The sequence below is a fragment of the Manihot esculenta genome, chromosome 18 (assembly GCF_001659605.2).
Source record: "Manihot esculenta cultivar AM560-2 chromosome 18, M.esculenta_v8, whole genome shotgun sequence".
In the NCBI taxonomy this organism is placed as follows: Eukaryota; Viridiplantae; Streptophyta; class Magnoliopsida; order Malpighiales; family Euphorbiaceae; genus Manihot; species Manihot esculenta.
The window spans coordinates 3,934,894-3,956,252 of NC_035178.2; the positions used below are offsets into that span (position 1 = coordinate 3,934,894).

The window sequence follows — 21,359 nt, forward strand, 5'->3', positions numbered from 1 at the left end:
GTAGATCATCTCATTTGTCGCCCAAAGACATTTATATTTATATTTACCCTGTCCTATAACGATGACGTTTCAACGCGGGTATGATTGAAGAGCGAGTCAGAAACGCGGTCAAATTTAGCGTACGATAAAATGCCAGTTCAAGTCGACGAGAATATATAACCATGATCTGAAAATTGTTGTCCGTCCTGACTGCAGACTTAATGAATAAAATATTATTAACTTAACATAATTTGATGAAATCAATATTACATAGATTACATAGTTATTACATAAACATCCCTTTTAATTTATATATGGTGGGACAATATTTTCTTAAAATTATATAATTTCTAAATTACACAATCAATTTTGTATATTCTCTTTTCTCCGTTGAGATCCGAACTCCGATGAAAAATGCATCAATGGGGTTTCAACCCAGTAGTTTGACTTGTACTTGGCTTTACTGGTGACACTGAATGATTTTGACTAATTGCATAGAAGACAAGAGCCAGCATAAAAAGCAAAATTATTTTCCTTTAGAAATAACTTAGAAGATGCCACATTTTACAATCTGGCCATAGCAAAAATGCCAACGACAACAGCAGCACGCCGACACCCTACTTTTAGATATTTCTTTTTTTTTAAAAAATTTGATGTGTAGTTGATGTTTGTGCAGATTTATGAGTCTCTCACTGTGAATTTAACCTGTTTATTAGAAAATAATTATAAAATTAGATGTCAAATGACAACCAGTTTGATATTTAAGTTTCTCATCCCTTCCTACCATTAACGTTGAATGAGATTGAGTATCTATTGCTCCGCAAATGAAGGAAAAGATTTGTTTACTTGATGGATAGAAGGGGAAGTGACATCGCGATAAAAGAAAAAAAAAATAAAAAGAAAATGAAGTATGTAATAAACTAGTTAAAATTAATTTAAATAATTTTTATATTTATTTTTTACTTATTCAAAATAATTAATTCAGTGATTTTATTCCAACTATCATATAACTATAATTTTTTTTTGAGTTAGAAATAGAATAACTGAGTGGATTTTTTTTTTATTGTAAAGATTAATAGCTGAATAAATTTTTTGTATAATTATTTATTCTACTAAAAATTAATAAAATTATCACATGATTGGCCATATTAATATTATGTTAACAAATATCATATTAAAATTAATAATAATTTTAAAATTTAGAATAAAATTATAATAATTAAAAATATAGAGATTTTTTGATAATTATTATTTTATTAATAATTTTTTAAGAGTAAGAGAAATAAAAACTGAATTTATAATTTTGAATGAATTATATATTTTTTAATCACTTAATTAAGATAAGTTAAATAATTAAATATTTAATTTATATATTATTTTTTAAATTTATTTTAAATATTAATCTAATTTAAAAAATTAATGAATTAGTATTATATTCGATAGTTAAAAGAGTAATTTAAAAAAATATATTTAAAAAATATTTTATTATTTTTAATATTTTAAAATTGAATCATATTAAATATTATTTTAAATTATTTTTTAATATTTATAACTAATATATTTAATAAAATAATTTTAAAAATAATACTTAATAGAAAGTATATTAGAAGGATTAAAAAAGCTAATTAATAATAATTTTAATCAAATAAAATTAAAATAAATTATTACTATAAAATTATTAATAAAAATTAAAAAATTAAATAATAATATAAATAATAATTTTTAAATATATTTAATAGTAAAAAAAGTGACTTAATAATTTTATAAGTTTTTAATTTATGTAGTGAACAAAATAATAATTTATTTAATTTTTTTAATGGTAATAACAATCGGAGGCCTTTAAAATAATTTTAAAAAATTAAAATTTAATTAAAAAACATATAAAATATAATTATAATAAAATTAAAAGTTTTTTTTTTCATTTAACTCAAACCGTAAGCCAAAATTTTAGTAAATTAACTATAACTAATTATTCACCGTCAGTTACAGCAATCACCGTTAAACCAAAACATTACCCTAATAGAGCAACTCCAACTGGAAGGAAGGGTTTCATCACTGTGGCAATAATCTGAAGCGCAGTCATGGACGAGACCCAACTCCTATGCGAGGCGTCGAGGAACGGCGACTTAGACAAGGTCATAGCTCTCATAAACTGCGGGGCTGATGTTTCCTACTTTGGCAACGATGGCTTCACTCCGCTCATGCACGGGGCCAAGTTCGGTCACGCCGCCGTAGTCAAGGTCCTTCTGGAAGCCGGTGCTCCCTGGAATGCACTCTCTCCTTCTAATCTCTCCGCGGGTGATTTAGCCATGGAGGAAGGTCACCAGGAGGCCTTTGAAATTCTCCTCAACGCTGGTATGCTCACGAAATAGTCTTTCATTTATCTTTTCATTCCATTCGGAGCAAGTTTTGTCCCATAATTCAATTCAATTCAATTATAGTAGGGTCAATTTTGTGGCGGATCTGAAATCCACAATGTGTTGAAAAATCCTACATTTCTGACCTGATTTCTTCTGTTTTTCGAAATGCCATTTTTTAAAAAAAAAAAGTTGTAATAAATCTAATTATATTAGTCATTTGAGGATTGGCCCAAATTTTTCTAATGAATCAATTCAATAGGAAACTGGTCAATAAGTTCAATTGAGGACCATGACTTGGAAAAGAAATTGATTGTGAATCAGTTTTCTGTCTTGTTGTAATTTCTAAATCCCTGTAACTGGGCAGGAATTCAATCTGAGTTGATCTTAGGAACCATTGCAAGGAAAGCGAATGAAAATGTCCATGGAGATTACTTGGAAGATCGGGTTACCTTCAGCGAGGATAAGCTGATGGACTCTGATAGCAAAGCTGTCATGATGGCTTGGGAGAAACCACTGATGGAAGCACATGCTAAGGCCGTTTGCTCTGGAGGTGGCCACATACTTAACATTGGATTTGGAATGGGCCTTGTGGATACAGCCATTCAACAATACAGTCCAGCGACGCACACAATAATTGAGGCGCATCCAGAGGTTTATAAACGTATGCTTGATACTGGTTGGGGTGACAAAGATAATGTAAAGATAATATTTGGCCGGTGGCAAGATGTTCTTTCCCAGCTTGAAACTTATGACGGTAATTCAAGATTTTGTGCACTTTAACAATGCATGCATTTGTATTTTGAATTTACTTCAAGCATGCATTGATATCTCAAAACTTGAATAATCAGTTACTATAAGCATGTACTGATCCAAATATTGGCTTTATCTTTCAGGTATTTTCTTTGATACATATGGGGAGCATTATGAGGATCTGAGAGAGTTCCACCAACACCTTCCTGTGTTATTAAAGCCTGGAGGAATATACTCATTCTTTAATGGACTTTGCGGAGGTAATGCATTTTTCCATGTTGTTTACTGTAATTTAGTTTCGCTAGAACTTGAGAATTTGGGCTACCACACTCAGTTAATTCCCTTGCCTGTTAAGGATTGTTTGGGGGAAAAGGTTTGGGAAGGTGTGAGACAAAAGTATTGGCAACTTGATACATATTACCTCCCTTTCTGTCAGTCTGTACAAGATTCTGAATGATGTTCTAATTGTGCCACCACTTTTCTCCTCTTTAAGATACTTATTAAGGATAATGAATTATATTTGGTGATTCTGTATTTATGAAACTTTAATTATTCATCGTCTGATGAATATGGATGGGTTGGTTGCTTAAAAGAGCTTGTTTGGTTGTTTAGTGCATTGGATGTGGGTCTGTTTAGCATTGTTATTTGCGCAGTTCTTGAGAAAAACATCAACTTAAATATATTAGTTAGATGGTATTTAAAAAGTAATTTTATATTAATTTTGACATGTTTAGTCATGAACATGTTAAAAGAGCTGAACAACCTTTTCAAACTGTTTTTTTTTTCCAACATCTAAAACATGCTTTACCAAATTGCATGTTTCAACCTCTGCCAAATAGGCTAATTAGTTTGAGCTTATAGTAGTATTTGAACTTGCCAGGGCTGAATCACGAATTAATTTTTCTGTGACTACCAGACTAATGTACTAGCTAGATAATAGTGCATCGTTTTTGGGTGTGAGTAATATTATACGAATGGTGTTCTATTTGTTTCACAAAAAACATTTTCATGAGAATATTTTCTCACATTTTCTAGCAGATTGGACATTCAGGTAAAATTAGTTAATGGAAAATATTTTCTAGGTTAAAAAAAAATAAGTAATTTTAAGGGAAATGACTTTTTCATTTAAAGAAAGTCATTTTTTACGTTTTAAAAATTTAATTAAAACTTTTACATATAAATTTATTAATATACTTTATTTTTAAATTAAAATTAAAAAATATAAAATAAGTTATTTTGTTGAAACATCTTTTTCATGGCTAAACTTGATGAAAGTTTAGAAATTTGACCAGCAAGAGAGGCCCACGAACGTTCTTAGTTATGCCGTAGCTTTTCTATGTTTCCGATCCTATGTCTGCTTCATTGCGGATTAGTGTCGTTAAGGATTAGAGTCATTAAGGATTAAAGTCGTTGATCTTACCCTGCTGAAACACATGAGATCCCTCTTTTACTTTATTTCTTAAAGTTCCTGAGCAAAGCCCTTGGTTTACACCAGGTATCGGCCGTGCGCAAACCATCATGGAAGCAGCCGCCAGGCCTACCACCAAACGTGTATGTGAGCATAAGTGGCTTTCTTGTGAAATTAAATTTTGTAGGACCAGCTATCAATCATGAGAATAAACAATGGCAGAAAGTCCGCGACTGCCATTCCTCGTTGGATTGCGAATGCCATTTCTCGTTGGATCCTCTTTCAAGGAAACCCAAGAAGTTGCTAAAAAGTGGGTTAAAAATTGATGTCTTAAATTTTGAAGATTACCCGGTGCCTTCAAATTTACATTCTTAAGAATCCAAGTCCTTGCTACGGCACAGGCATGTTAAAATCAAATGCCCATAATTAACAAAAACATGTGCCTTTTATCTCATACTGTCATTTCAAGTCATATAAATCGTTATGGATTGTGCAACTGCAAGATTCATTTAGGCGGTGATTCCAAGTCATGCAAAACAAGCAAGTGTTGAGGCTTAAGTTTGAACGGTACAAGATTTATAGAAGCATTAGATATGACTAGAAATGAGTTCACATACAATTAATTGCTTGGTTTCTGTACAGTTATTTCCCCCCTTTCTTTTTTGGCCCATGATCATCTAAGAGAGAAATTACAAGCACAACTGACTATTGCTGGATCAGTTGTTCAATAGTTGGAATTTGGAACATTGAAAAGGAAAGTAAAAGACGTTCATTATACATAAATTCAGGCATTATGTCCTGTAAAATAATAGTCATTCGTCCAATTTTTCAAGATGCTGTTTATGTCCAGCTGAAAGCTATCGGACTCCCGACCACATGTTTGCTGCTGGACCATTCCAAACGAGCAAAGCTATTGGTACCGGATGGCATAGAAGTAGCAGTGATTGTCACCGTGTAACTCTTTTTCTCATATTGTTCACTGAAGCTAAGTGACTCTGGCTCAACCAAGATATTCACCGATGGAGTTTGAGAAGATACTGAAACCTTATAGGTTGCTGGAGGGCCCACATTAGTCAAAGTCCTAGTGTATTTCACAGTGCTTTTTACTCCAGCACCACCTCCTTTCCCTGAAGCAGTTTGGAGAGGAACAGAGAAAGATGGATAATTGAGATCGTTCAGACTGTATTTCTTGCTCGTATCGCAGGTGAAGTCTCTGTTTGTGGCGAGCTTAATCTGGGATGAAGTGTAGTTTAATGCACAGAGGAAGCTTAGATAGTCCTCCACTGTGGCATCATAGACAAGGCCAGGATCAAGGGCTGCTACTGGATTTACATGTCCAGCTCCATAATCAAATGGTGTTGATGGCTGCCCAGTAGACACATCTAGTATAGTTTTCCCATCTTTGTATGCTGTATAAGCTGTGGTCATGAGGGCAGACCTAATTGATGCTGGGCTCCAATCCGAATGTGCAGCCTTGAGGAGTGCAGCTAACCCACTAACGTGTGGACATGACATCGATGTACCAGAGATGATATTGAAGCTAACTCGCCTGGAGTCATCTGTTAGCCCAGTTGGACCAGCTGCACCAGTCCATCCAGCTAATATATTCACTCCTGGAGCTATCACGTCTGGTTTGAGTACTTCTGGGGTGACAAGATTTGGGCCTCTAGAACTGAATGCGGCTACCACTGGTGAAGGCTCAACTCCTAGATGGGTGCCTCCAGAAGCAATTGTGGCAACTGCCTTAGGATCAGAGAAGGCGTATTTCTTGATGGCATCTCCACTGCTTACTCCTACGGCAGCTGTTGGCAGAAGATGTGCATCTGCTACTAGCTCTTCGCCATACAAATCCGTGTTTGCTATGATCATCCCTAAACCACCAGCATGTTTCACCTCCAATCCTTTTTGCACTCTACTGTTCCCCCCTCGATCACATATTACAATTTTGCCAGCAACTTTTGCAGGAATCAAAGTCCCTGACATACACAGAAAACCACTGGTTGAACTACTCACATTACCGCCATAAACCAGTGGCACCAGTGAATCAGATAATGGTTTCCCACTATAAAGTGATGCGCCTGAGTAATTCTTCCCATTTCCAAGGGTTATATAGGCTGGAAAATCTCGGTCTAGTGTTCCAGCACCTACAGTGGTTATCCAAGGGGCAACGTTGGACAAGCTGCCCTGACTTGGTCCACCATTTCCTGCTGAACATGATACCAGAATCCCCCGTGCTGTTGCTGTGAAAGCTCCAATTGCAACTGTATCTTTATAGTATTCTGTGAGTCCTCCCCCAATAGACATGGACAAGACATTCACACCATCTTCAACAGCCTTGTCCATCGCAGCTAATATATCAGAGCCAAAGCACCCACCAAGCCAACATACTTTGTAAGCGGCTACTCGGGCTTGTGCAGCCATCCCACGTGCTATCCCTGAAGCATAACCGAATAGGCTAGCTCCTGAAACAGCTGACCCAGCTGCTGTAGTTGAAGTGTGAGTTCCATGACCATCATCATCTCTTGGGGACTTTGATTCAATTGTTTCGTCAATAGGTCCAAATGCCGCTTCATACCCTTGTGAGAAAAACCTTGCTCCAATTAATTTCCGGTTGCAGCTTGATGAATTAAAGCTCTTGCCTGTCTCACACTCTCCTTTCCAGGTACTTGGAATGGGGCCAAGACCTGTATCATCAAAGCTTTTCAACTCTGGCCAGACACCTGTGTCTAGCACTCCAACAACCACTTCACTAACCGAGTCAGATGCCGGGAGGACGGCATCACTTTTTCCTAACCCAAGGAATTCTGGAGTTCGAGTAGTATGCAGCTCATACACCCTCTCAGGCAGGACAGAGAGAATTCCTTGCTGTTTTTCAAGTGATTCAGCTTCTTCAGATGTGAGTCTTGTGGAAAAGCCATGGATTACACTGTTGTAAGAGTAAAGCATATCAGCAGATTCTGATACTGATTTCAAAGAGGAATCATACCACTGGAGATGATCATTGAAACTCACTGGCATATAGGATTTGTCCATGTGAATTATGTAAGTCTTCTTCTTTGAATTCAGATTCTTCACTTCTGCTACCACATTCACATACATGTAGCAGAAGCACAGAAGTGCTGCCACCAGTTGAAACCTGAGATTCACTACCCTCATCTTCACACTTTGCCTTGCCTAACTTCAGTTGGATAGTTCAGACAATTTAGAAAATTCCTTCTGATAGTATTTTCATTTGAAAACTGCAATGAGAGTGGAAATTAAATAAGGTTACATAGGAGTAGGAGAGATTCTCTTGGCTTCTAGCTGGCTAATGCATTTCCAATAATAACATTGCTGATTGGGTAGGTCACCACTGAGGAGATATAATATTATGCGTAGTGGCAATAGGTTTGACTCGATGAATCCTTGTCCACTGCTCATCTGAAAGGAATCTGAAGCTATGTGATGGACACTGTGAGGCTTTATCAAAGTTAGGAGTGTATTATGACTGTATCTACACTAGTAGTTTTCATCAATGTACTGTTATTAGAACAGACATGCATCAGTAAAATCACTAGGAAAAAAATCCAGGGATTTCCCATGCTAAACTTAAGCTATAATGAATTTAGGGACAATTACAAAAAAAAAAAGAGGGTGATTTTAGTAATGCATATTTTTTTTATTTAAATCAATTGAGTCATGAATTCAATACTTACAATTTTAAAAATAATTTCAACATAATTTAATTAAATCTCAATGGTATGTATTATGTATTTTTATAATAAAAAAATAATTTAATTCATTAGTGTTGGAATCATTTGTAATATGGAGAGGTTTCAAATTCAAACCGAACCGATTCTACCGATGTATAGCGAAATATGAGATACAGCAACGTCTATTTCATATGTAGTCGGCCGCATGTAATTTGGATGGTGAGGATAACAAGAATCTAACTTTCCATGGGTGGGCAAGAAGTTGCCAAATATACAATTAGATATCAAACTTTCCATGTCATCATCCATGTTGCTGCCCAGCAAATATTATATCAAGTGAATAATACTCTCTCACTGTACATACTGTCATTTAACATTTTTTAAGTAAAAAAATAATGTTTTTTTAGTCCATTAGCAATTAAATATCCTAATAATAACAAGGGAAATAATAAAATATATTTTCTAAAAATTAAGGAAATTCAATTAAATTAGTTTTTTTTTTAAATGAATAATCAAATACAATTGCTTTTAGTCAATGAGGTTTTTCTAACTTTTTCTAATTTTATCTGGAAAATGAAACTTTTAAAGCAAAAGCTGTCTGTACTACTCTGATATAGATAAAAGCAATTTATCAATAATATATACATATGCAATATTATTGTGTTTGGTTTAACGGTTAAAAAATATATTTAAATTTATTAAAAGAATATGTATTAATGTATAATAAAATTTTCACTCAACAATCAAACTTAACCTAACTAACAGTCATCTTCTGATAAGATTTAGTGGAAAGACCACTAATCATCAAATCACATAGGTTGGCAAAAAGGGTTAAGTTCATGCTTTTATTTCCAATGACTTTTTCATATAGAGTTGTGTCAATTAGTACAGTAGTTGGCGGCGGTGATGATGATAGAGATTTAGAGTAAATAGTAACCGATACAGGTTGATATTAAAATATTTTATTCTTTTCAATATATTGCTAATATCTTTATTCAATTAATTCTATTATTTATTTAATATCTATAATGAGTAAGTAATCTATGGTGGAGAAGAGAAGATGCATTTTGTTGATTAGATATTAGAATAATTGTGATGTTTAATCATACCAGATAAGATATACCAATATTGCAATTAGCTGGAATGGAGCCCACCGCCAATAATTGCTTTTACTATTTTATTTTATTTTATTTTTTAATTTTTTCTCCAAATTTTAAATATAAATAATTTGATGAGTGTGGTCTTTGATTAGATCTTGAGAAGGATGTGGACATGGGTGGATCTCAATAATCAACCAATCATACTCTAATTTATAACTTGGACAATATTTTGTGTTTTTTCGCTTCATTAAAATCTTAGAATTTCGAAGGAAGTCGAATAACTGAATCTTGAAAAATTATCATTTACTCCTTTTTTTAAAAATAATTTTTATTAATTTATTAATTATATTTATTTAAAAATATTAAATATTAAAAAAATATTTTAATAAATGTATTGAAAATAAAATATGATTATAATAATTAATTTATATATTATTATAATATAAAAAAGAAAATGAACTATAATTTTGAAATAATAAAAATTATAAAACAGAAACGTATAATATTTAGCTGGCCAGAAAAACAACAAATCATAAAATTGTTAATTGTGTGTCTTTTTCCATTTTGGTGTTTAATCAATTTGAGGAGCCTATCAGTCTGGGTTGGCAAATACTAAATTCGAAAATGAATAAAGGGGAGAGAGAGAGAGAGAGAAAAGAACGGTCGGCCATGGTTTTTGAAGAATATATTATAAAGATTGCTTCATCTCTGTAGCTTTAGAATCAAATCTGTGATGGCCCTTTCCATTATTATGTTTGCTTATGCTTCGCCTTCAAACTACAATGGCGGCTTTTTTTATTGCTATTTATTCTCATTGTTACTTTATTTTTGATACATATTAAAAAATATAATTTTTTTATAAATTTTTATATTATATACATTTAATTTATTAAATAATAAGAGATATTTTTAAAAAATTTAAAATAAAATAAAATTATAATAATAAATTTATATATTATTATAATTTAAAAAATAATAATAATTTGAGAATAATTTAAAAAAATATAGAATGATGAAAATATTATTATTGTTAGAAACATTAAATTATTATAATTTTCACGTTTATGGCGCAATCTAAAAACTGACACATTGGCATCAAAAAATTTTGACTATTAAATACTCCCTATTAGGCGTATATATATATATATATATATATTTTTTTTTTTTTTTTTCTATTTCTAAACGATTCTCGTCTTATAATATCAATATTTTATCAAATATTTTCTTTTCTTCTTTTTATTTTTTGAGTAAGTGAATTATTAATTAAATTTATAATATATATATATATATATATTTTAAAAGCAAAACTACTTATTATATTAATAAAATATCATTAAATATAGAGGGATGCCATCTTAAATAGAGAGACTATCATATCTAATAAATTCTCTAATAAAAAATTCTTTAATCAAAGTACGATTAATTAAGTATGAGCAATTAAAGTGACATGACGATAAACTCATCTAACAGAAATATCAGTTTTATAGTTTAACAAAGATTTATAATTATTCAAAATCAAACCCAATTCAGAAATGTCTAAATATGGAAACCGAAGAGCTTGAATCACCTGTAAATAGTCCATAAAAATGCAGCCATTAAAAAATAAAAATTTCATCGCAAAAATCAAATGGAGAGCTAAAACTTCAATAATTATCGACATACCATTACTTTTCGAGAAATCAAAAAATCACGTTAAAATATACTTTTAGAGTTTTTCACAATAAAATCGTAACCAATAAAATCTTCAACTTAAAATAAAACTCATTGACTTATTAAATTAATTATTAACTTTCATAGTAAACATAATAAATATAACTAATTTTTTAAGTGGAGAGAATTGTGTTTCCTTACATGTAAAAAGTTACTTTTATTGATGCAAAAGAATATTAAAAACTGAGTTATTAGGTCTTAAAACATATGTCATCCTAAATTATAAAATAAATCAAATTAAAATTAAAAATTAAATTAAATTAAAATTTTGATTTGGATATATTTATTAAAAAAATTTAAAATACAATTATTGAAATTTATAAAATTTTAAATTTTTTAATAATTATTCGTTATATTAAAATATTATTTTTTCATTTAGAATAAGATAATTACGTAATATTTTTATTAAATTTAATAGTAACGTATAAATAAATTTAAATGGTTAATTTAGGATATATTAATTAATTTTATAATTTGATCGTATATTTATTAAAATGTGAATAGTTTAAAATTTATTATTATTATTATTTTAATTTATATGTAAAAGCTTTAACTATACTTAATAAATAGAGATTAAGAAAAGCATTTAATTATATAAATATTAATTTTTCAGTTATAAATTATATATAAAATAAATGAAATTATTTTTTTACGTGTTTTTCTTATTCTTTTCATAATAAAAAACAAAGGGATTATTATAATTTTTTAATGATTTTTAGTAAATTTGTGGAGAATTAATTAATTTTTTCTTTATTAGACATGAAAAGGAATTATTTGAACTTGGGCATGTTAAAAAAAAAAAAAACTATTTGGCATTTTAATAGAACATTGATTGCTGTTGAAATTAAAAATATGTTATGGTATAAAATAACACTTCTTGATAATGGCGCAAATTGATGATTTAATAAAAAAATCCTTTTAATTTATTTTTTATTTGACTACTTTTTCAGTTTTATATAATTTTTCTTGAGTTTATATACATTATGAAATGTCTTATAATTTTTTTTACTAAAAATAGATAATTCATTAAAAAGTACATGTGACTCGTAATAATGGTGTGTCTTTGGAATCCATATGTCAGGATAAATACTAGTCCAAAGATCAGTGCCGTCTGAGGAAAAACCATCATGGAACCTTTGGATAGCTAATCATCTTCTTCCAGCAGTGGAAGTCCATCACTCCAACGCCTCCTCAAGATCAACACCCTTAAAAATAGAGGCAGAAAAGACATACACAACATCATCAGTAGACTAAAAGGAAAAAGAAATACCAATACAAGATAGAAAGGAGATCAGTAGCTTGGCAAGGGAAAAAGAAATACCAACGCCTCCTCAAGATCAACACCATTTAAAAAACTTAAAAATTTTTAAATTCTCAAAAATGCTAAAATTCTATTATTCTCATAAATAATTTATTCAAATTAACTAAAGTCAGTAATTTTTTATTTTTGACTAACAACAAAGATTACATTATAAATTATAAATATAATAAAATAATAAAGTAAAAATCATAACGAATTTAAACTATATATAGTCTAGTCTCTTGATTATATATTTTCAAAATAAAATTTTAATACAGTATCTGTTTAAAATTTAAGATCATGTAAAATATATCGGAAAGAGATTGGATGAAAGCAAAAAGTAATATGCAAAATAGATGGGTTGCCGTAATTTGAGATTGGTAATAATGAACATTTAAAACTATGATGATTACTAGTGGCCACCAAACTAACAAGAAAGAAATAAAGGACCTAACTCATATACCCCATAAATTAATATTGGTTGAAATGACAACAAAAACTCCTTTCACACTTTATGTCAAGTTTTTGTCGGCAATTATTGCTCACTAAACTATGCCATTTCTCATGATTTCACACCCCCTTTGCACATCCCAACCAGGCCCATCCTATGCATTGCTCGAGTTGAGGTACAATTATTGAGAAAAATAAAATTAAATATCATAGATTCTCGAATTAAATATTTTACTATAATTTAAATTCAGATAAATTGATATTATTACTGGTTAACCTAATTAACGGGGTGGAGGTTGGAGTTATTAGAAGCAGAATGGAAAGCGAGGATGCATGATTGACTCAGCCTACACCTTTATAGGTTTTGAGAACTCAACAATTTGATGGGGTTGCTGACATGTCGTTTTCTCATGCATCGAGAGGTCAAATAGTTAAGAATTATTAGTGGTCTTTTTTCGATTTGCATTCTCAACCATCAAAAAAGTTCATATCTACTCCCTCCAAATCCAATTATTAAAGCATTTGCATCTCTGATTATGATTTATAATCGAATCATCTTCACTAAATCTTACATAAACTTGATTTTATATATTGTCTAGTTCTGTAATTTGGGAGGCCTAGTTATTAACATTAAACAGAAAGGGCATAAATAGGTGCTAATGTTAGTAAAGAGCATGGAAATGAAATGGTAGTAAAAGTTAATGAACTCAAAGCACTCGATCAATTATATAATTTCGCAAGAAATAAAAAAAATATATCTAATCATCGGTTACATAGAGCCTACACTAGAATTTTATAGAATCACTGTATCGTACCACCACCACAGTTATCATCATTTTATTTCATTTTTGTCTTCTTGATAATAGTTAAAGAGAACCTCATTTTTCTATTTTCCAGCTGCAAAATACTTGCATTCGGCTCGGCTGTTACCCCAAAGGCTGGATCTTAATGGAAGCAATGCCGCGAGCTCCAAAGCATCCAATGCATCGGCCCCGCTAGGCCATTAGAAATTAGGAGAAATTAGGCTCAAATGCCTCATTACTAAGCTAGAAATCCAGAACCCAAATAAATTAGATGGCATAAATTTTCATACTTTTCAAGGAATAATTGAATAAAGCAATTTGAACCCAAATCTTATTAGGCCTCCTGTTCCCTCCTAAGTTTTCAGAACCCTACCCTCGGCCTTGAGCATTAGCAGTTCTCCCTCCATATCATAGCTTAAAATATCTGTAACTTTACATTGAGAGGCACGTCCATGGCCAGGCCCATAGCTCAGTAACTACGGGTCACATCCATGGCCAAGGGCCCTAGTCGTTCTGATCGACATTGTAACTTCCAAATTACAAACTGGTAGCAAACTCACACGCCGAGCGCCTTGGCAGTCATGCAAATCGCTTCTGTCACCAGAAAGAGCTGGCATGCTTCGACTCATCACGCACATCCTGCAGTCCACTAAAGCCACAACACGGCTCAATTGCTCAAAGCAAGTTAATAGCCAAAGACTAACACCCCTATATAGCCCTTCTAGGCGACACTCAAAAGACCACCCAGCACTAATTTTTCTTTTATTGCATTAGCTATACACTTCCGCAGGTGTCTACACAAAATCGAGGGTAAGCAAACTTCCAATTTTCATACACCCATCTGTGTCGTTCTTCTAAGCTTTTGTTTCTAATTTTCTTTGCGACTTAGCGCGAAAGAGTCATGAAAACACAAAATGCCGTCTCATGGGGTCTCGTCTTTCTGGGGTTTGGGCTCTGTAGTTTTGTGTTTCTTCAAGCCAAGGAAGGGAGGTCGCTCAATGACGTGGGTCGTATGGGCGATGAAAATAAACAAATGCATGGTGTAAAGCCTGGCTATCTAACATTTGCTGGTGGTTACGGGGCAGGGTCAGGCGGAGGTTTTGGCTATGGTTCGGGTGGTGGGGCCGGATGGCCTGGTTTCGGAGGAGGTCCCGGAAAAGGCGGTGGAATAGGCATCGGTGATGGTGGGTATGGGCCAGGTGGGGGCAAAGGCGGTGGTTCTGGACAAGGTTGGGGCAACGGCAACGGCAACGGCAACGGCAACGGCAATGGCAATGGCATGGGGCAAGGTGGTGGTTATGGTTCAGGCGGTGGAACTGGTGGTGGGTTTGGCGGAGGCGGAGGAGGCGGCTACGATGCTGGTCATGGTGAAGGAGGTGGATTTGGCTCAGGCACAGGATATGGTAATGGTGGTGGAGGTGGAGGTGGAGGTGGAGGTGGAGATGGCATTGGGGGTGGGGGTGGGGGTGGAGGTGGAGGCGGAGGCGGAGGCGGTTACAGAACCTACGGTTCTGATTCTGGTACGAAACACAGGTCTTGACAGGATAAGATGGAAATTTCGACATTTCACCCAAGTTCTTTTTTTTGCCAGACATTTCACCCATGTTGAACTACAATCAATAAGGATAAAATTTCTCCAGTTTGGTCGCTTATGTTTGTTTGTCAAGGTAAATTCCGTTCTATCCTCTAATAAATATTAAATAATTGGTTACACCAACATAGACCAATCGGACGATAAAATATTCCGAAACAACCAGAACATACGTTCAACAAATTATTTTCGTGATCTCAGTTAAATTGCGTCATGTTTTGTCAGATAAATTTAGAACTATGGGCAATCCTAAACCATACTACCTGTCACATTCTTTTCTAAATGATTAAATAAAGGAAACGTCGGCCATCAACTTTTCCCCCAATAATTCTAAACGTGAGGGGTTCTGTTAACTGAATTTAATTGAATTTTCTAGTTTCAAGTATTTGACTGACAAGTGCTATCACGGTGCTACTCTCTTGCACATTACTTCACGTAATTCCAACATTGCAATCTTGTTAATAACTCATACCCAGCAGTTCAACCAAATGAAACATTACAGATAAATAAAGCAAAAGGCAGAGCATCAACATCAATGTGATAATTGACAATCCCAAGCATCTGGGGAATGAATAAAATGACACACATATATACATGTGCGGATATTCACAATACATAATGTTCTTTATTATCACAACACAACATTTAGAGAATATACATAGTGTCGAATAATTGATAGTATGACTGACAAGAACCCTGCAGCAAATTTACTTGACAATTAAGACTTATCTTCACTTGTTTGTGGTCATGCAAATGAGAAACTCCCTGTGATTGCGAAGGTCAAACAGTGCAGAGTGCTCATCGATCTTTAGCCTGGAATTTCACACTAAATTTGGTTATATGCAGTAATGTGATTTGTTCTATTAAAATTACTGGAAGCATGATAGGAATTGTAAGTTTGGGTTTGGAGAAGTCAACTAATCCAAAGACCAAGAAACATTCATAATCAAAGAATTTTTAATCACTAATTTTTTTTTTGAAAAGATTAATCACTAATTAATAAAGTGTTCAAATGACTAGATTTATCCTTTGCACAACAGGAGTCATATAATATATTAAATCATTCAGGATGAAGACAGATTTTTAAGTAAACATTTTAAATTATAACAAAACATTAGCTCCACTTCATTACAGGCTTGGCTATGAATATTACTAGGAATGCTTCACTGTTTATACCAGAACTTGCAAAATTGATACATGAGAATATTAATGATTGTATTTTAGTATTTGAATCATATGAACCTAAAACAAAGAATCATTAAATGTTAAACAAGAAAATTAATCAGGCAGTTGGATAAGGAATGAAGATAAAATCCCTCCAATTTTCCAACATACCAGGGTTGATTCAGCCTTGCAGAGTGCACCAGAAATTTATATTATTACAAATTTACATAATATATTTGTTGTTTTGTGAGTCATGCTTACAATTTTACATAATTTATGTGAGACTTGTGGCAAATAACAAGAGAACTAGCTTCAAACTATTAGTTCAACCTTCTGTGATCCAAAGCATAAATTTTGGTTTAATGTCTTGCAGAACTAACTTTCCTTGTTTTTCAAATGTCCAGGTTTGCCTATTCTCAACAACAGATAAGGAGTAGAACATTGAAGAACATGCAGTATGCACATACCCTGTCTTACGAGTTTGGGCCTCCAGTAAAATTATTTTTCTCAATATCAGGCAGCACCTCTGGGTTTCTACAGGAGATAACATTGACAGAGACATGATACACGAAAACAAAAGTAAAATAAAAAAATAAAACTTAATAGAAACAGCTGGATAAACAAGTTCCATACTTACCTTTCCTCTGCAATATTTGGATGATAGGATGAAGGAGTAATTAACTCTGAAGCCACAGCACTGGTACTTGTTGCTTCAGATGATCCTGGTCCTGGGTTGCTATCAGCCTGTAATGTAACATTAACCAGATATTATATCTAGGACAGAAAGCTACCGCAGGAACTAAACCTGCTATATGCCTTAGTGGCAAATACTTACAGTAGATTTGTATTCCATCCAACCTGGGACTTTATCTGACACAAGGTCGATATACTTTTCCATAGCCACCTCTTGATTCATGTTTCCCAGCCTTTGCCAAGCATTCCTTGCACAACGTAACTGCCCTCCATCACTCATACATAGCAGCTGTCAACCCTGTTATTATAACTAACTATCAAACTATACCTGAGTAATTCGGTAGAGGCAGGCCTTGTTTCGAATGTTCATTTCTTTTTGGTCACGTGGTCAAATTTCCTAGTGGAAGATTATACAAGTGGTTGACTTCCTAGAGTTTTTAATTGTATGCTAAGCTGTCTGCATTTTGGCCAATGGCAATACCTGAGCCATCACTATTCAGGATTTTATGGAAGAGGGAAAAGTATGCGCAGGCACTAGGCAATAACAAGCCTAAAAGAGGCTGACAAGGGCTATTGCCGCCTGAAATTTTAATTTTTAAGTGGGAGTAGGTTGAATTTATTTTCAATAGACTGCCACATTTAGTCCTTGATTTCACTTATTAAGTATATGTAAATGTTGCATCTATCACCACTAGGCACATAAGCATGGGGTAGATGGTCATATTTGGAGCCCAAGGGAACATCTCAGACTTGCCAAATGAAGACAAAAGGGAATTGATATAGTTTTTCCCTAGATACAAGACGACACAAAGAGGACACACATAATTACGTACCCCTACGTGGATTACTAATGGTTTCAATTGTATTCTTTCTTTCTTTCTTTTTCTGGACTCTAGCCTGGGAGCGTTTTATGTCCACTTGGTTTTAACTTCTAGTAGTTCACCTCATCTTGTATTGCAAATATTTTATGCACAACCTACCACTTCCATAATTCAAACATTTTGATTAGCATTTTCCTTAATTTATCAGCATTGGAATACCACTTAGCTAAATATTTAGTGTTAAATGTCTCAAGTATATCCCCATAATCAAAGTCATGCATCTAGCATTCATTTGGTCGATTTAACAAAAGAGAGAGAGAAAGATGTTGTATGAATTCACAAAAACTTTCTGAAGCAAATACTAAACCAATAACATAATCAGAAAAGAGGTAGTCAAAGTAAAAGAAAGTTTAATACCACTTGGCGCGGGCAGTAACTTTGAGAGCCATAGGAGGCTGCTCGCGGCAGGGCCCCTCGGTAGCTATCTTATGAAGCCCATACAATTCCATTTGCACATCGTTCCCTGCGCTTGTCAAACCTCCATCCTTATCTCTGTGCTCCACAAACTTGACTGCCTTTGCAAAAACCTGTTCCAACTCACTCCTCTCAATCCCCTCCCAATCATCCTCGTCGCTATCAATCTCTATTTTCTTCACTTCAGCCTTTTCCGTTCCTCTACTCTTCACGACCCGAATCTCCTCAGATTCTTCTACTACATCTTTTTCAACGGAGAATTCCACTCCAATTGGCTCAATTTCTCTGTTTTCTATATCATTAAAACATCTTCCTTCAATAACGTTGTCAGATTGTTCAATAGCATTCTTATCATCTCCGACTTCTCTACTTAGTTTAATCTCTGCTACGCTCTTCCCCAACCTATCCTCCGACAACTCTTCCTCTTTCTTTAAACCTTCTTCGGTTGATTCTGGAGGCAATTCACGGCAGTCAGTTTCAATTGCTTCATCTCGGTTCACCAATTTCCCAACCTTCTCAACCTCAACTGGTTCAACAAATTCATCAACCTGCTGAAAAACTTCTTCAACCAACTCGACTCTCTTCTCGCTCTTAATTCCCTGAACCTTCAAACTTTCAAAATGCTGCAAATCCTCCACGATGCTATCATCAACATTTCCAGAAATGCTCTCATTCTGATTAATAATTTGACTCTTAGACAGCTGTGAGTCGCGATTAGAATCGCCACCAGCCATAGCTATTGAAACAAGTTTTGCTATAATAAAAGAGAAAAGCACAGCAACAATAGCCGTGACAAAGAGCTCTTGAAGCAGCTCCATGTTTCTTCGTTCCAAGAATCGAAAAAGAAGATAAAATGGCAGAAGAATATGGAGATAAATGGAGGAGCAAATAGCAGTAGATATAGAAAGGGAACAATAAAAAGATGATTGCAGAGAGAGAGAGAGAGAGAGAGATGAGGGGAACCGGGAAAGGGATATTTGCAGTGAAGAGCAAAGCATATTCTGCTTTTAGTTTTGTTAATTACTTTTGCCTTTAGCCAAAATTATGAGGCAAGCCGAGTGGGTCCCAGATGGTTGGCGACGTTGGCGAAGTCACGGAGGTGTCCATAAAGCGCCCAAACAGCCAACGATGCGTTTTGCCTTTTTCGACTTGGTGACCGTTTGCGCTAACTGTCAAATGGCCTTTTAACCTCACTCGCCGCTAAGGAGCGTTTGTTCAGTGGATTTGGACACCATTATTTATTTCTATTAATTTCCCTTCCCTTTCTTTTCTTCTCCATATGCTCCTCAGTTATAAATATGTTGGAGTAAAAAAACAATTACCAAATTTTATTTATTTTTAATCAAATTATTTTAATTGAAATTAAATGGTTCATATTATTAATTACTTTTTAAAAATTTTTAATGCATATCAATATTAATAGTAATGTAAAAGATAAATGGTCACTTTTGATGCTAAAATTAATTTTATATGAAAATAAATTTAATTATTATTAAATGAAAATATCATATATATGTTTATATATTTAAATATAATTTAATAATGAATAACCTTATTTTTTGTTATACTGTTAGATTTATAATAACTAAATTATTTGAAAATACGTATACTTTCGTTTTCGGAAGCACAAAGTTCGAACGTGTCACACTTTGACTGGCTCAAATACGTCCAGAGTATGTGAAGGAAAAGAGGGGATTTATTTGTTTATTTATTTTAGATTAAGTTTAAATGAGTCTCACTCGCCGCCAAAGCTCGCACGTTAAATGTGTTGGACTTGAAGATGTTGGAAGGAGGGAGTGGCGAGCTTATCTGAAATCTATTGAGTGGCGGTGGAAACCGGGAAACTGGTAAAGGCATCTTTCTTTAATGATGATGAAGGTACTATAAAACACCATTAACGTGACGGTGGATGGGGATAGCTGCGCATGTGGGTCTCTTGGTTTTTTCTTGGCCCACTTTTAGTCGATCATTTTTTTAGTTTGTCTACAATAACGACTAGAATAAATTGTCGTATAATATATATATTAAAACGCTTTATCTAATATCGGTAATTATACCCATTTTGTATAAAAATTTATTATTTTATATAATCGAATATAATGCAATATTGTATTTAAACATAGTTTTTATATTATGACATAAAATTCAAGAAATAATCATATTTAATAAATTCAAATAAGTGTAATATTAAACTTGTTATAAAAAATATTTTTAAAAAACTGTTATTTTTTACTCAATTTTAAAGTTCAAAAAATTATTAGAATTGGGGAGGCAGGATAAATCGGATGCATGATCTTAATAAAAAAGATATAATTAGTGCATTATTAAATTTAAATTTAATAATTATGTCATTTCTAATTGAGTCAATTAAAAATAAAATTTTTATAAAAATATCTAAAATCTATAAATGGGTAGATATATATACTAGTGGAATTATGAGAAGTGAGGAAAAAAGGATTATATATAACTGCTCAAAATTTTAAATTTTTTTTTTTTTTCTAAAAAAGGGCAGGAAGTGGAGAGTGTAGATGATCCGGAGATGAAATGGGCTAGGAACTTGAAGACTCTCTGCCAAGTTTCATTATAAATCAGGCCCAATATCGGGCCAACATTGTTACTTGAGAGCATAAAAAAACACACGCAATTATATATTAAATAAAAATAGGCATATTCCTATTTAAAACAAATTATTTTTAAGAAAATAATTTATTTTTTGTAAAATTTTTAATTGTAAATAGGGTAATGCACGTCAAGAATGAAAAGAATAAAGCATCAACATTTTACTATAACAAATAATACTCCTACTAATAATAACAATGGATAACAAAGTTGTTAAGAATGACTTGAAAATCAAGAAATTCTGCATATGCTTTGCAGTTGACAGAGGGAACAAATTAGCATTTGCATCTCTTGGGAACAAAGGCCTAACTGTGGCTCCTCCAATCCAAGTAAAACAAAAAAAGGCCGCATTAAGAAACCATATGGCTAGCTAGGTGTCGGTTCAACCATTAATAGATTAGGTTGGGTGAAGTGGGTTGGACTAGCATCATGGGTTCCACCACTC

At 33.2% G+C, this 21,359-nt stretch overlaps 3 protein-coding genes across 7 annotated transcripts; 1 reads left to right on the forward strand and 2 right to left on the reverse strand.

The window, feature by feature from the left end:
* Nucleotides 1–1,982: 1,982 nt before the first annotated feature.
* Nucleotides 1,983–3,623, forward strand: LOC110605917 (protein arginine N-methyltransferase 2). The gene is made up of 3 exons (XM_021744601.2): nt 1,983–2,334; nt 2,704–3,093; nt 3,233–3,623. The coding sequence occupies exons 1-3, from the start codon at nt 2,061–2,063 to the stop codon at nt 3,544–3,546; spliced, it is 978 nt and encodes a 325-aa protein (XP_021600293.1). The 5' UTR covers nt 1,983–2,060; the 3' UTR covers nt 3,547–3,623.
* A 1,468-nt stretch (nt 3,624–5,091) lies between these two features.
* Nucleotides 5,092–7,925, reverse strand: LOC110606573 (subtilisin-like protease SBT1.7). Its single transcript, XM_021745439.2, has one exon. It carries the CDS (start codon nt 7,651–7,653, stop codon nt 5,338–5,340), a length of 2,316 nt encoding a protein of 771 aa, XP_021601131.1. The 5' UTR covers nt 7,654–7,925; the 3' UTR covers nt 5,092–5,337.
* Nucleotides 7,926–12,055: 4,130 nt separating this feature from the next.
* LOC110605941 (acyl-CoA-binding domain-containing protein 3) lies at nt 12,056–19,290 on the reverse strand. Of its 5 annotated transcripts, XM_021744632.2 has the most exons (5): nt 18,239–19,287; nt 17,143–17,248; nt 16,945–17,051; nt 16,775–16,841; nt 15,665–15,956 (listed from the first exon to the last, which is right to left on the reverse strand). In XM_021744632.2, the coding sequence occupies exons 1-4, from the start codon at nt 19,111–19,113 to the stop codon at nt 16,781–16,783; spliced, it is 1,149 nt and encodes a 382-aa protein (XP_021600324.1). In that variant the 5' UTR covers nt 19,114–19,287; the 3' UTR covers nt 15,665–15,956; nt 16,775–16,780. The 5 variants fall into 5 exon arrangements, 3 of the variants coding, with proteins under 3 accessions (XP_043809321.1, XP_021600324.1, XP_043809320.1); XR_006349435.1 differs by lacking the exon at nt 17,143–17,248 and having other exon boundaries at nt 18,239–19,289; XR_006349436.1 differs by lacking the exon at nt 17,143–17,248 and having other exon boundaries at nt 16,775–17,051; nt 18,239–19,290.
* Between the last annotated feature and the right edge of the window lie 2,069 nt (nt 19,291–21,359).